This window comes from Peromyscus maniculatus, chromosome 19 (assembly GCF_049852395.1).
Source record: "Peromyscus maniculatus bairdii isolate BWxNUB_F1_BW_parent chromosome 19, HU_Pman_BW_mat_3.1, whole genome shotgun sequence".
In the NCBI taxonomy this organism is placed as follows: domain Eukaryota; kingdom Metazoa; phylum Chordata; class Mammalia; order Rodentia; family Cricetidae; genus Peromyscus; species Peromyscus maniculatus.
In genome coordinates, this window is record NC_134870.1 from 59655625 (window position 1) to 59679008 (window position 23384).

Below are 23384 nucleotides of genomic sequence, written 5' to 3' on the forward strand. Positions count from 1 at the left end.
AGGAGACGATTTAGATATGAGATTGCTGGAAGAAATGAGAAATTTAGCAAGTGAGGAGTTCTATTGATACTGGTTAAAAGGAATGAAAACATCCTGATTAAAGACTGCTATCAGTACCAGAGTATGGTAGACTAGAAACTGGAGTCTAGACTGGACAATGTATTCAGTACAGAAAAAGTAACTCTTGTGTCAATAAAGAATATACTTCTGGTCTCTTCCATATCTAGGGTTATTTGTTCCTTATCCATACAGATGAAACTATGGAAGCCTCAGGGCCCTACCAGTCCTTGGTTTAGTTAGGGTTTATATTGCAGTGATAAAGACCATGACCAAAGCCAACTTGGAGAGGAAAAAGTTTATTTCATCTTATATTCTTGGTAACAAATCATCACTGAAAGAAGTCAAGGTAGGAGTCCAAGTAGGCCAGACATCTGGAGGCAAGACCTAAGCAAAGGCTACGGAAGGATGCTGCTGTCCTGGCTTGCTCTCCATGGCCTTTCATGCCTGCTTTCTTATACAGCCCAGGACCACCAGCCAAATGGGCTGGGCCTTTCCACATCAATCATTAATTAAGAAAATCCCCACAGGCTTGCTTACAGGCCAGTTATGAAAGCATTTTATCTATCAAGGTTTCCTCTTTTCAGGTGACTCTAGCTTGTGTCATGTTGAAAAAAAAATATCCAACACTGTCCTCATCAGAGAGGCCCTTCTTTCCTTGATGGACTCCTCCGAGTCCAGGAACAGCATTAGGGGCATTGATCCTTCTTTAGGTTTGACCTAAGGATGAAAGGTCCTTGGGTTGAGATCTCCTTCCATCCTGAGGGAGAAAGGGATATTCCCACTTCTAGTGGGTCTCAACTTTGCAGATTGGACATAGCTCCCAGGGAGAGGCACAGCTTATTGGCTTTGCTATTCTTAGTTAAAATGTCCTGGCTAACCACAGTGGTAACACAAAGAGTTCTTTGGAATAGGAGCTGAATATATTGCTGTGGAAACAATGAGGTGGCTGCTAGATAAGGATCTCAGATTTTCTGCCTTGAGCAGAGAGTATGCTGTGGTCATACACTGAACTTCTAATTTATTCCTCCTCCTCCCTCCCCAGGTCATCCTTTGTAGCCATTGGGGTCTTTACCTGCTTATTAAAGATCTTAAATCTGTGTCTAATTAGATGGGGAAAGAAGCCATGTTCCTGGTTGAGTTTTTAAGCTTTCATCTAATATCTATAGAGACTTGACTAATAGGTTGCATAGCCAGAAGAGCTTGGTATTCCCAACTCTTGGTGTTCAGGTTCATACACTTCTTCAGATTTTAGGTAGCCTACATGGGAAGGCATTAGGGTTATCAGAAGTTTCCCATGTTATCTTTCATAACTTGCTATATAGTTCATGTGTTTGATAAAGGACCTTTTCACAGAAAGGTGGTTATATAGTCTCAGTGAGTCTTTCTTTCATCATTTCCTGCATTTGTGCTCAGATATGCTCAGTAGGGCTCCATTTTATGTGCATCAATGCTGCCTAAGCTGGCCGTAAATGGGTGACAAGCATGAACGTTATCAACCTAGGTACACACTAAAGAGGGACTCTTCTGCATGCATTTGCAGGTGGCTAGGATGATACAGATGTCTTACCAGGTTAGGTCAAAAGCCTTTTGAAGTCATTAACAAAGATAGATTCTAGATAAATGACTCTAGCTTGAATTGTGTTGGGGACAGGTCAGACATAGGGAAGGGGACAGATACACAGAAAAAGACCTCATAGCTACCTTGTGAAAGAGAAGGGTATTCTCGGAGGGAGAGAGGCTTTTGTTTCCCGAGTTGCTTTATGAAGTTCCAGAGTGAGTGAGGTGAAAAGTTTGTCTGGGTAAAGGGGGTAGTTGGAAAGAGATCTGCAGGTAGAAAGGAAGAAGGGGGAGGAGGGGAAGAAAGAGATGGGTGGGAGCAGAGTTACCAGGTGAGGGATGGCTAATGACAGAGAGGTTGGTGGTGGTTGGGAATGGGCTTGAGTCTGCACAAAAGAAGAGTCATTAATGATGGCATCTGTGGCTGAGCATGGGGGAGATGAGCTGGTGTAAGAGAATGTAGATGGTAAACAGGACATCTTTCTCAGAGTTCAGAGTCTGTGACAAGGCTATAAGAGATCCCAGAGTCCGTTTTTTTTTTTTTTTTTTTTTTTTTTTTTTAAACTCTTGGTCAACATATAATAGGATTGTACCACAGGACTGGTGGGAGCTGGCACAAGCTGTTCTTGAACCCAGCCAGAGGCTGCAATTTTTTTTTTTTTTTATTTTTTTTTATTTTTTATTTTTTTTTATTTTATAACACCATTCAGTTCAACATAATAGCCACAGAAACCCCTGTTCTCCCCCTCTCGCCCACCCCTCCCCCCAGCCCACCCCCCATTCCCACCTCCTCCAGATCAAGGTCTCCCCCGAGGACCAGGGTTGACCTGGTAGACTCGGTCCAGGCAGGTCCATTCCCCCCTCCCAGACCGAGCCAAGTGTCCCTGCATAAGTCCCAGGATTCAAACAGCCAACTCATGCAACGAGCCCAGGACCTGGCACCAATGCACAGCTGCCTCCCAAACCAGAGTCCGTTTTTACATGACTATAAAAGTTATCTAACTAGTGGATGCAGTTAAAGCTCAATGTGCCACAAGGTGCAAGTATTCCTGGCATGATAGTGGGCATGAGGGCCAACTTTTTATTACAAAATTTTTCCTTTTTCTTTTTGAGAGTCTATGGATTAATTTAGACCAAGTTTTGAAAATACACCTCACAGTTCCATTAGAGGGAATAAATACATGGGACCCATTTTGTGGCTCCTACTGGAAGAGCAATGTTCACCCAGAGGGCACCTTTGAGGGTAAAAGACCTCTCTGGCTGTCAGATATGAGACCTGGACTCTCTGCACTGACTCACCTGAGGTCTGTTGGGATCACTCCTGAAAATAATTATTCTTTCAACTCATGGAGGTAAAAGTCAGGCAGTGCCAAACCCATTTGGTTGGTCAGGCCAGACATACCTAAAATAGAAAATTTTGCAAACTGAAACTGGCCAGGAGTCAGTCATGAGGGAAATGGAGCATTCATTGCTTCAAAGAATGCGAAAGCATGGCTACCTGTAGGTTTATTGGATCAGACTGAGAGGAGGCAGGGGGGATGAACACCATCAGCCACAGGCTGTTGCCTTCTACTCGAGAGAGCAGTGGCAAATGCCAGGAAAATGAAAGAAGCAGCGAGTACGGGAGGGAAGAAAGACCACACAGAATGTGTGTTGAGTCTCCCCCAGATAGGCTGACACTGCCAGTCATGTCACCTGTTAAAAGTTAGGTCCTCCCAGAAGGAAGGCAGACTGGATCCTGATGAACTGTTGTGGACTGTTCTCCTTTTTATCCTGCTGTTGGGTTCTACCAAAGGCAGCCTGGCCAGGGTCCTTCCGCTGCAAACAGAAAGCAAGGGGCGCCACGGCAGGCTGAAAGGCGCCCCTTAGCTTGCATCCTGACGGGTGACGTCGCCTGGCATCACAACTCAGGAGACCTTCAGCTCTCTTTGGAGAGCAGCTGCAGCCAGAGACCTTCAGCTGTTCACAGAGCGATCAGCCAACCACCACAAGCGTCAGAAGGAAGAGGGAGCAGAGCCAATGGAAGCAAAGAGAATTACACGAACCATCCAAGTGTCACCATGGGAACAACGCCGACTGTCCAAATGCCTGATGGTAAAAGTGTTTACCAGACTAGAAGAGCTATAAATGTGTTTTCATAAAGGGAATACTCTGTGGGAAGGGTGGGTAAATTCTGAGAGAGAATTACCTCCCTGAATAGTATGGGAGAACTTTTACAGCAGCTAAGAAAAGTTATTTGGTCTTATGTGTCAACTGTATGCGGTTGTATCCAGACAGATAAGCGAGCATCACACTCACTAGCTTGTTAAGTAGCAAAATGCACAGCACTATTTGTCTTCCTTGACATTGGCCATCAGGATAAGGTTCCGTGGGTCATTAGGAGTTAGGTTGTAGATGTTTGCAAGTGATGTCACTTGTCACTGGGGGGCGGGTTCCAAGTGGACAGGGTAAGATTGTGAAAGTACAGGAACTTCTTTTATTTTTGGCTCTGTCCTCTACACCAGTGCTTCTCAGCCTTCCTAATGCTGCTATCCTTTAATACAATTCCTCGTGTAGTGGTGATCCCCAGCCATAAAGTTGTTTTGTTGCTACTTCATAACTGCAATTTTTCTACTGTTTTGAACAGTAATGGGCTTGCCACCCACAGGTTGAGAACTGCTACTCTACACTAAATACTTAATCACAATGTAAACTCTTATCACAATATTTTCCCCAGTTTTGTTGACTGCCTGTAAGGGGAAGTTCTTGTTGCTGTCTAGACACAATCAAATTATTTAGTCATCTTAGCCATGGGGATAATTTTTTTTCGTGTTGTCCCAACTCTCTTAGGTTACTTATCACCAAAGAGGCAGGTTTTTATAGGTAAGTAGAAGACAGCATTTGGGAGAGGCTACAGCCTAAGTCTTTATCTCTGCTTAAAAAAAATCCCACACTGCTAAATCCTCTAGAAAATTGAAGGATAAATTAGGGGCAGATAAAAAAGACTCTTCGTAGGCTATATACGAGTGCTTAGAACTCATTACTTCAATATGTGGTACAGCTTCTACCAAAATAAAACTCTCTTAAATAGCTAAATTATCCTTTTTCATAACTCATGCCCATTTCCTGACAGAGCACATAAAACCAACTGTTTTTCTAGTTATAACTCTGTCATGGATTTTTCATTTCTGATATATATATATATATCAGAAATATATATATATAGGCTTAAGTTTTATATATATATGCAAAAGTGGCAAGTGTAAACTCCAATATGAAGCTACAAAGTTTCTGTTTCAAGTAGCTATTCCAATTATATAGAAGTTCTCTGAAATGTGTAGACTTTGGGTCTCGTTAATTTTGGTGTGTGATTTTTTTTATTTGCAAGTTATTTATAATAAAGTTTATAAAGTTAAAAAAGAAGTAAGTTAGTTAAGTTTATTAATAACTCAAACAAAAGAAATACTATTCTGGAGGGTGTTCTTGATCTTTAAAAAGATCTCCTGCACCCATTTCTCCTTGTTTCAACAGAATTTTGAAGAAAATGGTTAAAATCTGAGCTACTAGAGAAAGTGAAGAAATATACTTTCAAGGTGTCACGGGGAGTAGAATGCTTGTAGCCTTATGCTACCTGGGCATCCGATCTCAAATACATGTTCAACTTTCTTCTGTCTCCCTTGACACAGTTTCAAATCTTACACTGCACCTAAGGGGATCTAGCCTGAGGCTGGAGATAAGAATTTTTTTTAGACTCTTAAGATTTAGAGACTGCTCTGACTGACTCACTGGCTTCTTGCCTTCCAGTCAAGCATCTACCTCTAACTTCAAGTGACCTGTGCCCCGGTCCTGTCCCTCGTAGCTGCCAGGCTGCTCTGGCTCCACCTGTGCCCCAGAGCCTCTCTGTAGTGAAGCTCTTTAGCTTTCACATCATTATTGTGTCATTTAATCCTTGCTGGCAGTCTGATGCCAGAGATCAAGGTGACCCGAGGAGACCTGGGCAGGTGCAGTCCCTACTGGGACCCTTGTCTGTGCCTCTTGTGGTTGTTGGATACAGTAGCTGCCAACCAAATTGATACAGGGATTTGAAGTTACATTCAAACCAGGTGAGATGGATAGTACAGGCTTTGGGAGGTGTGCCCAACAAACTATTCAACGTTTTTGTTTGATACCAACATGTACTTATACTAATAAAAGAAAAAAAATGTTGCTTTTTCCCCCTCATATGGTGGCAAGACAGTTGTTTGCCACTTCTTTAATGGCAAGAGTCAGAGAAGCAGATGTTGGCACCTTCAGAGTGAAGGTCTCCCGCCGATATGGCTCACTGCCAAATAGATGAAAATCCTTTCTTTAACTACAGGTTAAGAAGTAGCCATATAAATAGAACAAATAGAATTTCTTCCTTTTCTTTCTAATAAAAAATACATTTGTGGAAAGAGTAGATCTTGCATTTTATTCATTTTTTATATAAATTTAATTTTTTTCTGAGAATTTGATACATGAGTACTGCATTGGCATCATTTCTACCCCCTTATTCCCTACAGCTCCTCTCATGTTATTTCTGCTCCCTCTCAAATTCATGACCTTTTCTTCCATAATTATTACTTTTTATTCCTTACAATTCATTATCTTCCATTTAAAAATATTTACTAAATCATTTTAGTATAAAATCTTTGAATATATAAAAGTATGATTCAGAATAAGTCTTGTCAAATGACGTACTTTAGTTTTATTTATAATTTCTATAATATCATACTTTTTGTAGTTTGTAAAGATTGATCAGTTTTAAAAAATTAATTAATATAATATACTCCACTAATAATTTAACAAATGACCTGCTGTTGCTGAAGATACATTAAAAGGTTGATGTTCATTTATGATAAAAGCACTGTTAGGAAACTATGTAGGGAAAGAATAGCTTCACTTTGGTAAAACATAACTTTAAGAAAAATAAGCACCATATTGGAAAATTTTAAAAATGTATTTCTACTTAAATTTAGGAAAAACATAAAGAATCCCTCAATCTCTGTTTCCTTTCATCACTGTATTGTGGACTCCAGCCAGAGAACAGGATGGGGAAAATAAGGGCTCTACTTGCAAATACTTATCAGTGTTCACCTAGGAATCTCCAAGGCAGATCAGTGAAACACATGAGCGAGATTTCACGAGACACAAATAGTGAACTGTAGGAAATCTACTCAGTTTCATGAGTAGTCAGAGATGGGCACCAGACACCTGTCAGTTCGCCAAGACTTTGAGAGCATAATGAATTGGTGAAGATACAGTCACACTGGAATTTCTGCACCTCAGTGGTGAGAATGTGGATTGGCATAACCATTTTGGAAAATGGTTTTCAATTCTCAAGTTAAATTGAAGTGTGTCTATTCAATGAACATAGCCTGAAGAAACTGTTTTGCATGTTCACGTACAGGAATGTTCATAGAGGCATCACTAGTATAACTAGCAATCTAGGTAAACCTAACTAGCAGACAGTGACAAAAGAACAAAGTATTAATTCATACAATGAAATAACACATATCAATGAAAAACAGGCATTCTCACTACTGGGAGGTAGTATAAGCCAGATGCAGTATAAGGTAGGTTAGCCCCTGTGAAACTATCTATATCTATATCTATATCATATATATACATATACATATATATGTATATACAGAGATTCTTAAAAACTAAAAATACATATACTTTGTGACCTGACTATATCATTCCTTGGTATTCACCTGAAGTATCCAAGTCAACCTGTCACATACATACTTGCCCATCAAGTTTTTAATCACTGCATTATTTACAACAGCATTTATTGAACCAACCCAGATGCTCAACGAATAAAGACAATGTGGCCCAGCACACGGGGTCACAGGAGAATGGTCTTGGTTTTCCCATACTCAAAAACATGATTCTGACTCCGATTCTCTCTTTCATCCCTTATCTCTCTCCTTCCTCCCTCCTTTCCCTCCATGCTTCCTACCCTCTCTTCCTTCTTTTGATATAAAATACATTTTGAGAGGTGTTATTCGTATTTTTGGACAGATGCTCCCAATTTGGCCATGCTTTTTCTAATACCGTACATATTATATATTTCTGAATAGGACTCAAACAGGTTAAAATTTGATTTCATCCTTTGAAATTTTTGCTTTTAAAGGTTGAGGAGATTGAAGCAGGAAGAGATTTTAAGAGTAAGTGGGATTCTGAGTAAGCAAAGAAGACTCATAGTGAAGATTCATGTATTCTTAGAAACTCAAAAGCTGGCTACATAAGCGATGGGCTGTTTAGCTGTGGCAATTAGCATCTTCATCTTATAAGAACACTAACTATAGTTTCTATACTGAGTCACTCTCTATTGCGGTTTAGGTAAATGATCCTCATATGTTAAAGATTTGGTCTGTAGTTTCCTGCGACCAGAAAGTGGCCTTTAAAAGGTTAGGTCTAGTGGGAAATCTTAGTTCATTGAGGTTTTACCATAAAGAGGATTATCAGATACCCATCTTTTCCTCTTTGCCATGGGTTTCTGGATGCCATGAGTGTTTTGCTACATGCTTCCATTGAGATGTGTGTTTCACCATAGGCCCCACCAACAGTCAGGTTCCGTGAACCAAAACCTCTCAATCTATGAGCAGAAATAAATCTTTCCTCTTTCAAAGCTGATCGATTGCACGCATTTGCCACAGAAATAGAAATCTAACCAACACATTTAGTTAGATAGTTAGAAGTTTAAAAAGTACTTTAACTTCTAGAGAATTGGTTTCCCTGGCTTCCAGCTTGGAAAGGCCTCCAAGGACAGTTTTGCTAGGTACCCACAAAAGAACAAGTATCTTCTTAACCCGAAGTCCTCACATTTGTATTGCTATGTATACATTGTATACTGTCCTTTCTAGCCCATCATTTCATCTCTCTAGATACAATATAAAGTTTGTAGCTGCAGCAAGACTGTTAATTTGAAAGCCAGCTAAGGGAAACACTAATCAGTGGGATCATCCCCTTCTTTTAAAGAAAGAAAGGCTGGTCAGAAGCATCAGCACTTGCCCATCATGCCATTTGGTTCCTTTACAATACTGAAATGAGAGATCAAAAATTCTACTGATACCTGTTGCAGGAGAGCATCTTTCTGAATGCATCCCTGAGCTCTGGGCTCCTGAAGGCATAAATAAAGGGGTCAATGACTGCATTGCACATGATCAACATGCCATTGACCTGGAAGAGAGACATGTAGCAAACACAGTAAGGGTTATTTGGGCAGAAGGTCATTAAGAGGACATGGAGGACAAAGGGGGCCCAACAGAAGATGAAGACTCCCAGAAGGATGGTCAGTGTGATGGCACCTTTCATGTTGGCTCTAGGAAGAGTGGAGATCTTCCTAGCATGGGAGCGGGCAAGTAAGAACATATGAATGTAGAGACACAGGATGAAAACCAGCATCAAAGGGAAGAGGGATGTGAAGGTGATCACTGTGGGGACGTGGTGGGAGAAGATCACCATGGCAATGCCGCTCCCCGTGCAGAATATCCAGATAACCGCTAGGGTGATGATGGTGCGGCGCATGGTCACAATGCTGTGGTATTGCAGGGCGTGGAAGATGGTGATGTAGCGATCAGCAGCAATCACAGACAGGCTGAAGATAGAGCCCAGCAAAGAGAGGACGAACATGCAGTCGATGATGTCATCTGCCGTACTTTCAAAATTGCCACGAGGCTTGAGATAACCCCGGTTTCTGAACATGATGAGGATATTTTCCAAGATCTTATACAGACTGCCCAGCATGTCAGAAATAGCCAAACTGCAGATGAAGAAGTACATGGGAGACTGGAGGTTCTTATTCTTGACCACAGCCAGGAGGACAATCAGGTTCTCCAGAACTCCAATGATGGAGATGGTGAAAAATATCTCTTCTGGCAAAACCACATCAGGGCAGTCTGAGTTGTTTCTTGCCGTGTCATTGGCATGTTCATACGAATTAATAATGTGCTTCATTTTTCCTGCTTGGGGTTCAGACAGGGATGATGCTTGGACCTGACCAGACAGAAATCTTGATTGGTTCTTCAGAGTATTTTCTTTGGGTGAGAAGATCTGAGGCTAAAGAGAAGACATAAGAAACATGCATTTGAGAAAGACTACAGAATAAAAACAAGTGGCATAAGCTTTAGGAAAAGTATATTCCTTCCATAAACTATTATACTGTGGTAATTTAAATACAACGTTTTATTAAGCCCTTGTATCAACCAACTTATGAGTAACATCTGCAGTGGAATTTTGAGTCCTAAGATAATGAATGAAAAAGCATCTCTTGATCTTTCTCCATTCCCTTTTATCCTATGAATGTAGTTGTGTATGATAGATGTGAGCAAATGCCAGTAAGCCCTTGGATGAGAGAAGAATGAGAGGAAGGAGAGGTGCATGGAGAAAATGGAAAATGCACAATCTTCTCCACCTTGAAGGTCATGATGGAGTCTGTGAACTGATGTGACTTGTAGAGATCCTTTCTTTTTCATCTCTTTATCTTTCTGAGCCACAGCCTGTCTGTACAGTCTGTGTGATAATAACGAAGGTGTTAATGAGCAGTCCCAAAAGATGACCATAGAATATATATTATTACTTCAATTTCAGAAGCTCTTAGGACCTGGGTTTAGTGGTGTGCCTCTGTAGTCCCAACCACTCAAGAAGCCAGAGTGGGAAGATCACTTGAACTCATGATTTCAACACCAGCCTGGGTAGCAGAAAGAGAATGTCTCAAAGCAAAAGCAAGACCCAAAGACAAAGAAACAGAAAACAAGCAAGGATCTCTTGGGGTGATTGGTATCTCTGGAGACATCTAATAATTTTCATAATGCCTCTAGCTGCACTCCCCCCACCCCAAAAAAAAAAGCTAGATTCTGTGCTTTTCAGGCTCCGTTGCATCTTTCCAATGATTAACCATTTCCAGGTCAGTCAAGGTATGTAGCAATTCCTCTGTGGCCTGGAGGCTTCTGATTTATTGCTCCTCTGGAGACCAACTAGATTTCCTTGTGCTGCATGGCTGAGTGACTTCTTATCAGGTATTCAGATTTTGACTGCTGACAGTTTTGTGCCCCTATCTTACAGAGTGTGGTAGTTTGAATGTAATTGGTCCCCATCAGCTCGTAGGGAGTGGCACTATTAGGAGGTGTGGCTTTGTTGGAGGTGTGGTCTTGCTGGAGGAAGTATGTCACTGTAGAGACAGGCTTAGAGGTCTCATATATGCTCAAGATACTGCCCAGAGTCTCAGTCTACTTCCTGTTGCCTTTTGATCAAGATCTAGCCAGCACCATGTCTGCCTGCATGCTGCCACGCTCCCCTCCATGATGGTAATGCACTGAACCTCTGAAACTGTAAGCTAGCCCAATTAAAGGTTTTCCTTTATAAGAGTTGCTGTGGTCATGGTGTCTCTTCACAGCGATAGAAACCCTAAGACACAGAGCCCGTGTAGGCTCCCAGGAACAGGACTGAAGTGGCTTGTGCAGGCTGGCAAATATGCCAGGCAAGGATGAAGAAAGGAATGTGTGCCTGTTAGGGGTGGGGTGAGGCTTTCTGAAATTACCTTTGAGTGAACAAGGGGCTCTCTCAGCATTTCGGATCCTCAACTAACGTCTTCATTTCTGCTCTTAGGCTTTTCTTATTAGACAGGAAACCACTGAAGGAAGGTGAGCAAACCTCCACCTGACTCGACTTCGAATTCGATTTACTCCTGTGTCACACGTGGAGTCCATATCTCTGTAGTGACAGAGGAGCCTAAATGAAGCCGTGTATTGCTCTCTACTGGGGTGAGTTTGGGGGGGTGGGGGTAAACAAGCTGACCTGTACGGATGCTAGTGCTGATGTTAGAAGGCAGTAGTGTGAATTTCCTACCATTGTGGCTGTTGCTACAATGAAATGTAGGGAGTTCTGACTTGAAGCTTCATGATTTCTCTATTTTACAGCCTCATGACTATTTATATTGAGCAGCTGATTGTCCTATCTGACTTAGAAGGACCTTGGGGGCACCAATATCAGGCATGCTACCAAAACGTCTTCCAATAATGCCCTGTCCCTCGGTCACCCAAGTTTGAAAAACGAGCTCACTGGCTAAGGGAAAGTTTTGCAATTACCAACAAAATGGAAATTTTCAACATTTTCTTTGTTGTCTTTCTCATCTTAAAATTAGGACTTTGAATTTCGTTCAATGCATCTTAATCATATTTACTCCCATTTCCCCAGCCCCTCCCAGATCCTTCCCCTTCTTCCATACCCACACCACCTTGGGTCCTCTTTTTAATTAAAAACAAAAACTAGTCAGCACAGTTGGTGCTCCACAGGTACCCTTGGACATATGGCCTTCTACGGGATCATCTGCTGGCATATTGAGGCCACACCCTTAAAGAAAAACAGTCTCTCTCTCTCTCTCTCTCTCTCTCTCTCTCTCTCTCTCTCTCTCTCTCTCTCTCTCCCCCCCCTCTCTCTTTCTCTCTCTCTCAGCAGTGATCTATTGTCAGTAGCTCCTCAAGTAGGGATGGGATTTCATGTGCAACTTCCCTCTCTATGTTAGGATTTAGTCTGCCTTGAGCTTGTGTATTTATGTCTTGTATATGCTATCATAATTACTATGAGCTCATATGTGCAACTGCCATGCTGTGTCTGAAAAACACCATTCCCTTGTAGTCATCTACTGCCTCTGGCTTTTTCAGTCTTTCTACTCCCTCCTGCACAATGATCCCTGAGCCTTGGAAGGAGGGGGTGTAATATAGATGTCCCATGTAGAGATGAACATTCCTTAGTTTTTCATTCTCTGCACCTTGATCAGTTAGAGGTCTTGGGTGTTAATCTCCATCTACTGCAAAAAGAAGCTTCTCCTTTGAGGGTTGAGAGATGTACTAATGTATGGGTGCATTAGGGGGATGGCTTAATACTATTCCCATTTAGCAGGTTTGTTTAGCCATAGGTTGTTGGCTTGCATGATGGTGCCAATATGGGTTTCAATATATGGAGGAGGCTTTAAAACTAATCAGAAAGTGGTTGGTTACTGCTATGATCCTCATACCACTATTGTACCAGTGGGCATATCATGCCATGCTGGCTGGTCATTATTGTACCTTGCAAAATTCACATCTGGGTAAAATTTGTGATCAGTTTTCTCCTCTAGTAGCATACAAAGCACCTTATAGCACCATGAAAGCTATCTGGTAGGGATGAAGCTTCCAAGTGAGCACTAGCTTGATTTCTTCATGTTCTGCTGACTCAAGTATATATTGTCTTCAGCAATAGAGTCTTACTGTCAAATTTTGAGCCTAGCCAATAGCAATGACAATAACCTTTAATATTTGGGAGGACAGTCTATGGGACCTTATGGTCCAACAACTCCAAAAAGAGGTAATCCATTCCCAACATTGGGCTTTTTATTTGCTAGCATGTGGTACCCAGTGGGGGCATTGTTGCCCCTTTATGGGGCAATTCCATTGAATTTCTTTATATATGTGTATATATATTAGCATGTAGAATATACAAAGACCGAAGAAACCTAAACATTAAAAAACCCACAACCCAGTTAAGAAATGAGGCATGGTACTAAACAGAGGGTTTATCAAAACATGAAATACAAATGGCTGAGAAACTTTTTAAAAATGTTCAGCATCCTTAGCAATCATGGAAATGCAAAACTACATTAAGATTTTATATTACCCCAGTCAGAATGTCTAAGATCAAACAAACCAAAACAAACCCCAAATGATGATGGACGCTGGTGTGAGTATGGGGAAAAAGGAACACTTATTCATCACTAGTACCAGTGCAAACTGGTGCAGTCACTATAAAATCAATGTGGAGAGTTCTCTAAAAGCTAGAACTATATCTACCACACAACTCAGTTATAGCACTCAGGCATATTCTCTAACATCTCTAAGTCCCACTAAAGACACACCTGCGCATCCAAGTTTGTTGCTGCCCTATTCACGACAGCCAAGAAGTGGAAACAGCCAAGATGTTCATCAACTGGTGAATGGATTTAAAAAAAAGCAGAACGTTTACACAATGAAATATTGTTCAGCTGTGAAGAAAAACAAAAAAATATGAAATTTATGAGTGAATGAAGGGAACTGGAAACAATCATTTAGGGTAATCCAGAAGACACAAACTTTACACATTTTCTCTCATTAGTGGATTTTTAACTTTGAATCTTCAGATATTATATGTTCCATTCAGAATAACATAGAGCTCTCAGGAAATTAGGAAGGAACCCTGGAGGGGATTTCCAGAGAGGGGGGATAGAATACAGTGGTATAGAGGGATACATGGGGACAATGGAGCAAGAAAGGCTAGATGAGTGGGAATGGGAGGGCAGAACAGAGGAAGGAATATGGGGAGGTGATAGGAACACTGAAGACATTTTGAAAAAGCTGTGTGGCAACCCACTACTGCAGAAGTTTCATAGAATGCATACATGAGATGATGTAGACATTTCAAATGTTATAGATACATTTGCTATCACTCTTACGTAGACTCTGAAAAGGTTGAGCTCAGAGAAGTTGGTAGCAGAACAGTGGTTTAGGGAAGTGAATGAAGAGAGCTTGGTCAAGGGGATCTGGAATGGGTTACAGTTAAATAGAGAGCCATGTTCTGGCATTTTATTGTATGGTAAGGTGACTGTGTATCAGTATTATGATTGTCAATAGCATATTTCAAAAGAGCCAGAAGAAAAGATTTTGAATGTTTATATATACTTCTAAATGCTCTTGAGGATGTTCCTGAGAGTATCTAGCCCTCTGGTTCTGGTTCTAAATATATATATATATATATATATATATATATATATATATATATATATATATGTGTGTGTGTGTGTGTGTGTGTGTGTGTGTGTGTGTGTGTGTGTGTGTGTGTGTGTTTCTAAGCTTTCATCTCCAAGGAGGGCTGTGATTGTGGATACAGGCTGCAGCTTTGGTGGGAGCCTGAGCTGCCGCTGGATCTACAAGTGGGTGGGTGGGACTAGAGATTTGGCTGGCACTAGGTCTTATTGCTGGAGCTGAGTTTGTTGTATCTTCAAATGCTACAGATTGAACTGGGTCTGTGGCTTTTCTTGATGGAAATGGGCTAGTGGTTGCTGAAGCCTGGGCTTGGGCAGTCAGCACCACACCCAGAACTTCCCCAGGCCCCATTAAGACTGGAGAAGGTCTGGGGAGATACTGGAGGAGCTGAGTTGAAGGAGAGAGCTGACAGCTGATAGATAGGCCTGGGCACACAGGACCACCAGTGGCAGCGGCATTGACAGGGACAGAGCACTTGTTCTGCTGCACTGACAGCTGGCTGCCCCTCCTTGATTCCCTGCATTTCTAGATGCCCTTGGAGATGTTCCTGAGAGTATCTAGCCTTCTGGTTCTAAAAATTATATCTATTTTTATAAATTATATATATATAATTTTTTATTAAAAGAAAAAATATTTTCTTTCCTTTTACATACCAAACTGTTCCCCCTCCCTCCTCTTCTCCCGCTCACCCCACCTCTCCCCATCCTCCCCCCATCCCCTCCTCATAAAGGGTAGGGCCTCCCTTGGGTAGTCAACACAGGCTGTTATACCATGTTGGGGCTAGACCTAGCCCCTCCCTCCTGCATCAAGGCTGAGTAAGGCATCGCACCATAGGGAACGGGTCTAAACAGCCAGTTTGTGTACCCGGGATAAGTCCTGGTCCCACAGCCAGGGAACACACAAACACATCAAGCCACACAACTTTCACCCACATTCAGAGGGCCTCGTTTGGTCCCATGCATGCTCTCCAGCTGTCAGTCCAGAGTCCTTGAGCTCCCACTAGCTTGGGTCAGCTATTTCTGTGGTTTTTCCCATTGTGATTCTGACCCCCCTTGCTCTTATAATCCTTTCTCCCTCTCTTCAACTGAACTCCAGGATCTTGGCCAAGTACTTGGCTGTGGGTCTCTGCATCTGCTTCCATCAGTCAATGGATGTAGGTTCTATGATGACAATTAGGGTAGACACCAATCTGAAGGCTAGTTTAAAAACCCTCTCCACCATTGCTATGAGTCTTAGCTGGAGACAATCTTGAGAGTTCCTGGGGTTTTCCCTTGCTGCAGATTTCTCCCTGTCTCCTTAATGGTACACTCTGTCAACCACACTTGGAGCTAGTACTCCTTCAAGGCAATCCTTTGCCCCAGCTCCATACATTGCTTATAAGTGGGAAACTTTCAGAATCTGAATCTGAGATATGCTTCCAGCTCACACCTTGTTCCTTGGTGTACGTGGTGTGGTCACTCTGTTCCTTGCTTGGAGCCTTGAGGGGAACTTGAGGCCCTGGAGGGACTTGGGGAACTGGGAGACAAGGTGGATCTGAGGGACATGGGCAAACCTGGAAACTTGGGTTCACTAGGTGTCCTGCAGGCATTTCTAGACCTGCAGGTAATGGGGATCTTTGGAGCATTTGGAGGTAATGGGGCATTAGGGGGCCTGGAGGCATTTGGAGACCTGGGGGCACTGGAGGTCTTGAGAGCAAATGTGTATTTGCAAACACTGGGCGATCCTCCTTCATTGGAACATCTAGGAAATCAGTAGGATCCTGCATTTTGGCACACTCTGTTCAGGTGTTTGGGGATTCTGTCACAGGACCTGGGGCTTATCACCTCTGATTGTTGGGTCCACCCTTCCCACCCACTCTGCAGCTTCCCCACCATGCAATCCTGCAACCAATTTTGATTCTTCTTGTCCTGAAATCATAAATATTTAAGTTGATATATATGCTGATTACCCAAGTTTGAGCTCTGCACACAATGCATTTGCATGTATCAAATCATCACATTGTTTCCCATAAAGATGCACCACTGCTATGCATGCATAAAAACTATTATGAAGAAACTAACTTTAGTGTCAACATAAAAATTAAATTTGTAGCTTGCACAATTAACAAAATGTATAAAATGATCTTCTTTGAAAGGCTATTATTCTTCATGAGTTCTTCTTGTTTCCAGAACAAAATTTCATTTTAAAAATAATTGGGACACAGGGCAAGCATGTAGCCCAGTTAGTAAAGTGTTGCCTAGCACACTCAAAGTGATGATTTCCCCCCTTAGCTCCACCTAAATGGGCGTGGTGACACATGCCTGTAATCCTAGCAGTTGGAGATGGAGGTAGGAGGATGTGAAGTTCAAGGCCATCCTCAGCTACATAGCGAGTCTGAGGCTAGTCTGGCCTCACGAGGCCCTGTCTTAAAACAACACCAGCAATGAACACTTCGAGATGGAAGTCAGTGAATCACAAATTTGATACCAGCCTGGGTAACACAGTGAGTTCAAAGGTTACATGAAGTACATTTTAAAACATGATATCTGTGAAATATTCCAAACAACAATCACTATATTGTTCTAATCAATGAAAGTTAGACATTATATATAATTTTTAAAAGGCATAAAAGCTTTTAAAAACATATTACTTCCAACCTCCTAACTAGAAAATTTGTTATCACTAAAAGTCTGGAGCAAGAAGTCAACAGAACTTGACAGCCACAGGTCTGTGATACTACCCACCTTCAAGACCTAAAACCCTGGTTGATTTGTGACTCAAGGTTCCTAAACAAATAATCAAGGATGTGCACAAAAATGCTTGCACTTAATATTCATTTAGATTTTTTTTTATAATCATATAAAATTAAAATACTAGTAATTTGTCATCAATGATAGATTAAATTCTGCCAGATCTATAAGGTAGTTATGATTAAAACCAGTTCTGTGGTATAGAGTATGTATGTATGTATGTATGTATGTATGTATGTATGTATGTATGTATGACACACATACACATGCATATACACACAAAATTAGTCCTTGGTGTTTTTAGATTCTATATATGCTAGGGATTGAAAATATTAAAAAACAGTTGCAACAATACTAAACATGTAGACATGTTTCCTTATTACCATTCCCTAAAGAGCATAAGAACTACTGATATAGCTCTTTCATTGTATTAGATATTAGAATTAATCCAGAGACAATGTAAAGTATGTAGGAGGGTGTGTATTGACTCTAGAGAAATCCTATGCCATTTACTTCAAGACTTGCACATCTGTGGATTTCTGCATTCATTAGGGATCCTGGATCCAGTACCCCATTGATAGTAAAGAACGCTGGAAATATCAATTTCATGCAAAAATTGCAAAATTTCCTAGATGTACATTAAATCTTAGTGGTGTGTGCTCAGTTGTAGAGTAATTGCTTGGCATGTATGAAGCTATGTATTTGAGCCTTAGTACTGAAAAAAAAATAATGATTAGTGCTGATTGGCAGAATTATGAGTTATTTTAAAACATTTTATTTTAGAAAAGTTTTGAGTTCATAGAAAGATATGGATGTCATTGAGTTCTCATATATGCCCACACCTAGTTTCCAGTTATTAACATCTTCAATTACTATGATCCACTTGTCACAATTAATGGACCAATAGAATAACATTATTATTAACCTAAAGTCTGAGTTTTACATTTCCTTCGTGGTTTACAAATTTCTGTCCTGGAATCTCTCATCCAGTATAATAGTTTGCCTTTACTCACCATGTTGATTAGGCTCCTCTTGGCTGTGAAAATTTTTAAAATTTTAAAATGAACTTGATAATTTTATGGATTACTAGTAAAATCTTTTGTAGAAGTTGCCAAACTTTTTTTGTAGAAAGTTTTTCTAATAGTTGGACTGAGGTTATGGTTTTGAGAGGGAAGCCCATAAGTGGTAAAGCATCATTGCCATCACGTTGTATCAAACGACATACCATCAACAAGACTCTTCAGTGTTGATGTAGGTCATACGACCTAAATAGAATAGAGTTTTCAGACTTCACACTGTGTGTTTATTCCCCTCTTTACCATTTCCAGAGGGTACTCTTTAGAAGGAAGTCACTGGGCACACTTCATTCTTCAGAGATGGACTATAACATTATACTTACTTGAGAGTAGAGGATTAGGCTGGTTAAGGTTGTCCATTTGACAAACTCTAGCATAACCTGTAGATTATCATGGTCACATTAATTGATGTGGGAAGACCCATCTTTACTGTGGGAAGGACTATTCCCCTGCAGAAGATCCTGTGCTATATAAAGTACAGAAAGAGAGCTGAGCACCAGCGAGTACTCTTGCTGTTTCTTGACTGTGTATGTGATGTGACTAGCTGCTCCATCTACCTTAACTTGGCTCCCAGAATGGACTTGATCTTGAGCTGGGGAGTCAGAAAAACCCTTTCTCCCTTGAGTTCCTTTAGTTGGAGTATTTTGTCACAGTCCCAAGAAAAGTGGCCAAGACAAGGATCTATATAAGTTATTGGGAATGCATGTATATGAGAGATTTATCTATCATATCTTACTTACATATTCTTTCAATCACTTGTTTATATTACTTTGAACATATGGCTATTCATTTTATATTTTAAGTTATAATGCAAAACAACTTTACTTATTTTGTTGCTTAAAAATATTCAACTTTTGCTACTGAATATTCTTTTAGTTGGCATATTTGTCCTTTTGCCACACCCTCATCATTGTGGGGTTTTGGAGCATTTACTCAGTACTCCAAGATACTCCAGGCTCATATTACTATTTCTTGTCACACCCCTAGTAACTTCTAGAATTGCTGTTTTTTTCCATTGGAGATGGATGTGAGAAAACTAGAACCAAGTTCTAAGTATGTTTATTGCTAATGGGGTATCATTTAATGTGTGTGTGTGTGTGTGTGTGTGTGTGTGTGTGTGTGTGTGTGTGTGTGTGTATGTACAGGTATGTGTGTACAGGTATGTGTGTGTGTATGTGTGTATGTATGTGTATGCTTATGCATGTGCAGACTAAGGATTAACCTCCATTCATCCCTCAGGAGCTGTCTACCTTGTGTTACCAGAGAGTCTCTCTTGCTGGGATCCTTGCTTGCAGATTAGGCTAGGCTGGCTGGCTGGTAAGTCCCAAGGATCCCACTGTAAGATGGCGCTGTGACTACAAACATGCGCCACCCTGTTTTATGTGGGTGCTGAGGACTGAACTCAGGTCCTCATTCTTGTGCTGCAAGCATTTCAGTACCCGAGCTGTTTCCCCAGGCTTCCACTTGTATTTTTCTAAGCCCAACTTGTCTGATTTTCTTGTAAGAATGGTTATCTGGGTATCAAATCAAGAAAGGAAAGGCCAAATCTCTAACACCACTAAGATTTAATGTACATCTTCTAGGAAATTTTGCAATATTTTGCATGAAATAGGTACTTCCAGCCTTCTTCACTATCAGTGGGTTACTGGATCCAGGATCCCTAATGGATGTGGAAATCCACAGACGTGCAAGTCTTGAAGTAAATGGCATAGTTTATTTAGAATGTGTGTGTGTGTGTGTGTGTGTGTGTGTGTGTGTGTGTGTGTGTGTGTGTAAGGTGAAAGGTCAGCGTCTAGGTCTATTTCTTTCCCATTTAAAATACCCAGTTGTTCCAGTACCGATTGTTAAAGTCTGTCTTTTTTTTTTTTTAAACCTAATTTCTCTTGTATCTTTGCTTAAATCATCTGGCTATATTCGTGTGGGTCTACCTCTGCTCTATTTCTTCAGAACTACCCAGTCTAATTGTAGCTTTCATCCATAAATCTTGAAGTAGTAAAATATCACACTGTAATGGGATTATTTTTGTTTTGTTTGGGGACAGGGTCCTGATATGTGGCCCAATTCCATCTGCAATTTGGCTCTCCTACCTTGATCTCCTGGGTGCCGGGATCATAGGCATGAGCCACCATGCCGAGCTATACTTGTAGATAGTATTAAGGAAGACTATTAAAGAAGTAGAAGGATGCCCTGCTAACAGGCTTACTGCTTCCTTTGCTGGGTCCAGGATTCCTGGGACTAGCTCATGTCTACTCTCCTTGGTTTTGCAGAAAAGCTCCGTGTAGCCCCAAGGAGTGGCTGCACACTCTGACTCCAGCGCACACCCACTGACTTCTGTGGGGAAATCTCCACCACAGGCTTTAAAGGGAGCCTCTTTCTGCACAGTCAGAGGAATGCAAGTTTTAGCATTTGACCACACTGGGCAGAGCAGGACAGCTTAGCAGGCAGCAAGACCAGGGAAACGGGACAGGAGTGAGAGATGAGTGTGCCTGGCCAGCCAAGCTTTCCCTTTCTACTGCTAGATGGACCAAGAGCCCAGGTACTTCTGGGAGCTGGGGTGCTTCTCCTGGGAGGACAGCCCCTGCACTAACCCTTTCTGCCTTGGCCGACCTTAACCTTGGCTGTCTAGACTCTCCCCACCCCCTGCTGATCTTGCTTTCCTGACCAGCGTCAGGCACTTCACCTCCTCCCTGCTGGGCTTGGCGGCTTCATCAAGTACCAGCTCTGCTGGCAAGTACAGGTTAAGTCTTAATTGTTCTCATATGTTCTTTCACCCCGCCATGTTGGATTCCACGCCATTCACCTATTGCTAGTACTTTGTGCTGAACACTTACTTTAAAATGAATCTTCTTAACCAGGCTCCTCACAACCAGGACAAAAGATGCCACTGCGGCTTCTGTCATTCTCCCCCACTCCCATCCCACCCAGCCCTCAGGTCCCTCTGGGTCCCAGGGAGTCTTGCTTCTGTGCCTCTGTGTACCTTGCACGGGGCGATATTTCTGGGCACGGAGCCCTCCAGCTACTTTCAGGCGGAGCTCCGACATCTGCAAATTGCCAGCTCCGACAAGTGTTCCTGTTGATAAGAGCTGCCCTGTTAGTCTCAAGCCCAGACAGCACAAAGCAAAAAAAAATCTTGGTGCAGAGAAAGGAATACCAAGTGACACTGCTTAGAAAAATGCCATGAAAAGTCAGTTCAATGAAATGTTCGGAGTAAAACAAACCTAGAGATATTGATGAGAAGGCTCTGTGGGGTCTTAAAGAACGAGAAAGCTGTCTTAAGTTACTGTAAGGACTCGAGAAGCAAATCTCTTTCTCTGATAGGAGAGATGCAGAAGCAACTGAGAGGCGCACTGCCTTTTGAAGCTACTCACCCAGTTTCTGCCCTCCCTTGTCCTGTCCCTGGCCTGAGGAGGGTCCCCCTACAAAAAGGCTTGCGGCTCTCTGCAACCTCACAGACTCGTTTCTTTGCTGGAGCGGATGTGAAGTTTCCTGTCAGCAACATGTTCTTGTTCTGGGGGCTCCCCACTCGGACTTCAACTTGTAACTAGGAATTTGGGAAACAGTGCAACAGTGTTGCTCAATGCATGAATGAGTGAGCAGAAACCCTTCACTCCTGGGAATGCAGAGGAGGAGGCCTCTTCTTTAGTCTCTCTCCAGGCCTTGCTCTCAGCACCTCTGGGTACCCCTCCCCATTGGCATCCCTTTTGGACTTACGTTGTAGGACAGCCACTCAAACCAGGTGGTGAGTGGATGCGGATTCCGAGTGATTGTCACTTTGGGGAACATGTGACAATCAATATGCCTAGCTCTTATTTATTCTATGCCTCCAGTTGCTTCCCCAAGGTAGAGAACTCCTGAAAAGCAGAGCAGTTGCGCATGAGCCACATGGTCATATATGTGTGTGTGTGTGCCAGCGGTAGAGTTGGTCAGAGTGGCAGGGAGCCATCGTGTGCTGACTCCCCTGGTCTTGGGGCAGACAAACTCTCCTGTTTCTAAACACAGAAAGGTTAACCAGGTAAGAGGATGATTCAGGAAGAGGTGAAAGTGAGTGATTTTATTTTCATCCCTTGTCCCATTAGCAAAGCCTTGCTAATTCTTGAGTGGAGTTTGGTAATAATTCAAAGACTAACAGAGAAACTAATAAATTCATTAGTAGGGAGGAAAATTTCAGTTAGATGAAGAATAGATTTTATTTTCACATTTTAATTAAAAATAAAATACTTCCTTAAGAAGGATGAAATACCATAGTTAAGAGGATTTGGAAGCATTGCGATGTAACTTTTTCTTTCTAGCTGTTCTATTCAGGGTTCAAAGCACTTAAGAAGCTGAGAAATTTGTACAAAATATGCTTACCTTCAGCTCTGAAGTAGGATCTTTCTGGCCAAGATGGCTGAGAAGGAATGAGCTTTGAAGAAGAGGAAGCAAATGGCCCTTGAGCTCTGAAGAAGAGCAAGCAAATGATTCTTGGACCAGAAAGGGCCGGAACAAATGCATCACTGGGAGACAGCTACTTGTTGTCATAACCTTGAGTAAATGTCACTTGAAATGAACTGCAATCTTCTGGTAACACAGAGTTAGAGAAGCCAAAGGAAAGACTCTGATGAAGGCAGTATTCCTGGGTCTAGATAGACGAGATTCTTTTCACTGATCCTGACAAAGTCTGTAGCAGATTGTGGAACTGTAATCTTTGTTTTAAAACATCATCTTAGGATTGCATTTTCTTTTTTTTTCTTTTCTTTTCTTTCTTTCTTCTTTGTTTTGTTTTTTTGAGACAGGGTTTCTCTCTGTAGCTTTGGAGCCTGTCTTGGACTAGCGCTATAGACCAGGCTGGCCTCGAACTCACAGAGATCCACCTGGCTCTGCCTCCCGAGTGCTGGGATTAAAGGCATGTGCCACCACTGCCTGGTGCATTTCATTTTTTCAAGGAAGGAGTTAGTTCATAAGTTGGGATTTTCAGGAAATTGTTCTGGAAACGATTGTTTTAAAGTTACAAGTAAACCTCCCAAGACCTTCATCTTGTGAACACTTGATTCATTAACCTCATTGAGAATAAGAAAATAACCCTATCATCCATATTTCATAAGACAAATAATGGGGCAAAAGGACTTGTATGCTCAAGGGCACATTGTGGGGCTTGGGCCAAAATAAAAAAGAAACCCCAAATCTTCTGTTTTTCCAGTTCTTCT

The 23384-nt window shown here is 41.7% G+C and overlaps 1 protein-coding gene and 1 long non-coding RNA gene across 3 annotated transcripts; one reads left to right on the plus strand and one right to left on the minus strand.

The window, feature by feature from the left end:
• Positions 1–2997: 2997 nt before the first annotated feature.
• On the minus strand, positions 2998–22695 carry Mc2r (melanocortin 2 receptor). 2 transcript variants are annotated; one of them, XM_076555425.1, is made up of 3 exons: positions 11162–11693; positions 3116–9675; positions 2998–3019 (listed from the first exon to the last, which is right to left on the minus strand). In XM_076555425.1, the coding sequence occupies exons 1-2, from the start codon at positions 11189–11191 to the stop codon at positions 8686–8688; spliced, it is 1020 nt and encodes a 339-aa protein (XP_076411540.1). In that variant the 5' UTR covers positions 11192–11693; the 3' UTR covers positions 2998–3019; positions 3116–8685. The 2 variants fall into 2 exon arrangements, with proteins under 2 accessions (XP_076411540.1, XP_076411539.1); XM_076555424.1 differs by lacking the exons at positions 2998–3019; positions 11162–11693 and adding an exon at positions 22552–22695 and having other exon boundaries at positions 3056–9675.
• On the plus strand, positions 20649–23097 carry LOC143269610 (uncharacterized). Its single transcript, XR_013046157.1, has 2 exons — positions 20649–20737; positions 22491–23097. It is a non-coding gene; the product is annotated as an uncharacterized LOC143269610 (long non-coding RNA).
• The last annotated feature ends 287 nt before the right edge of the window (positions 23098–23384 follow it).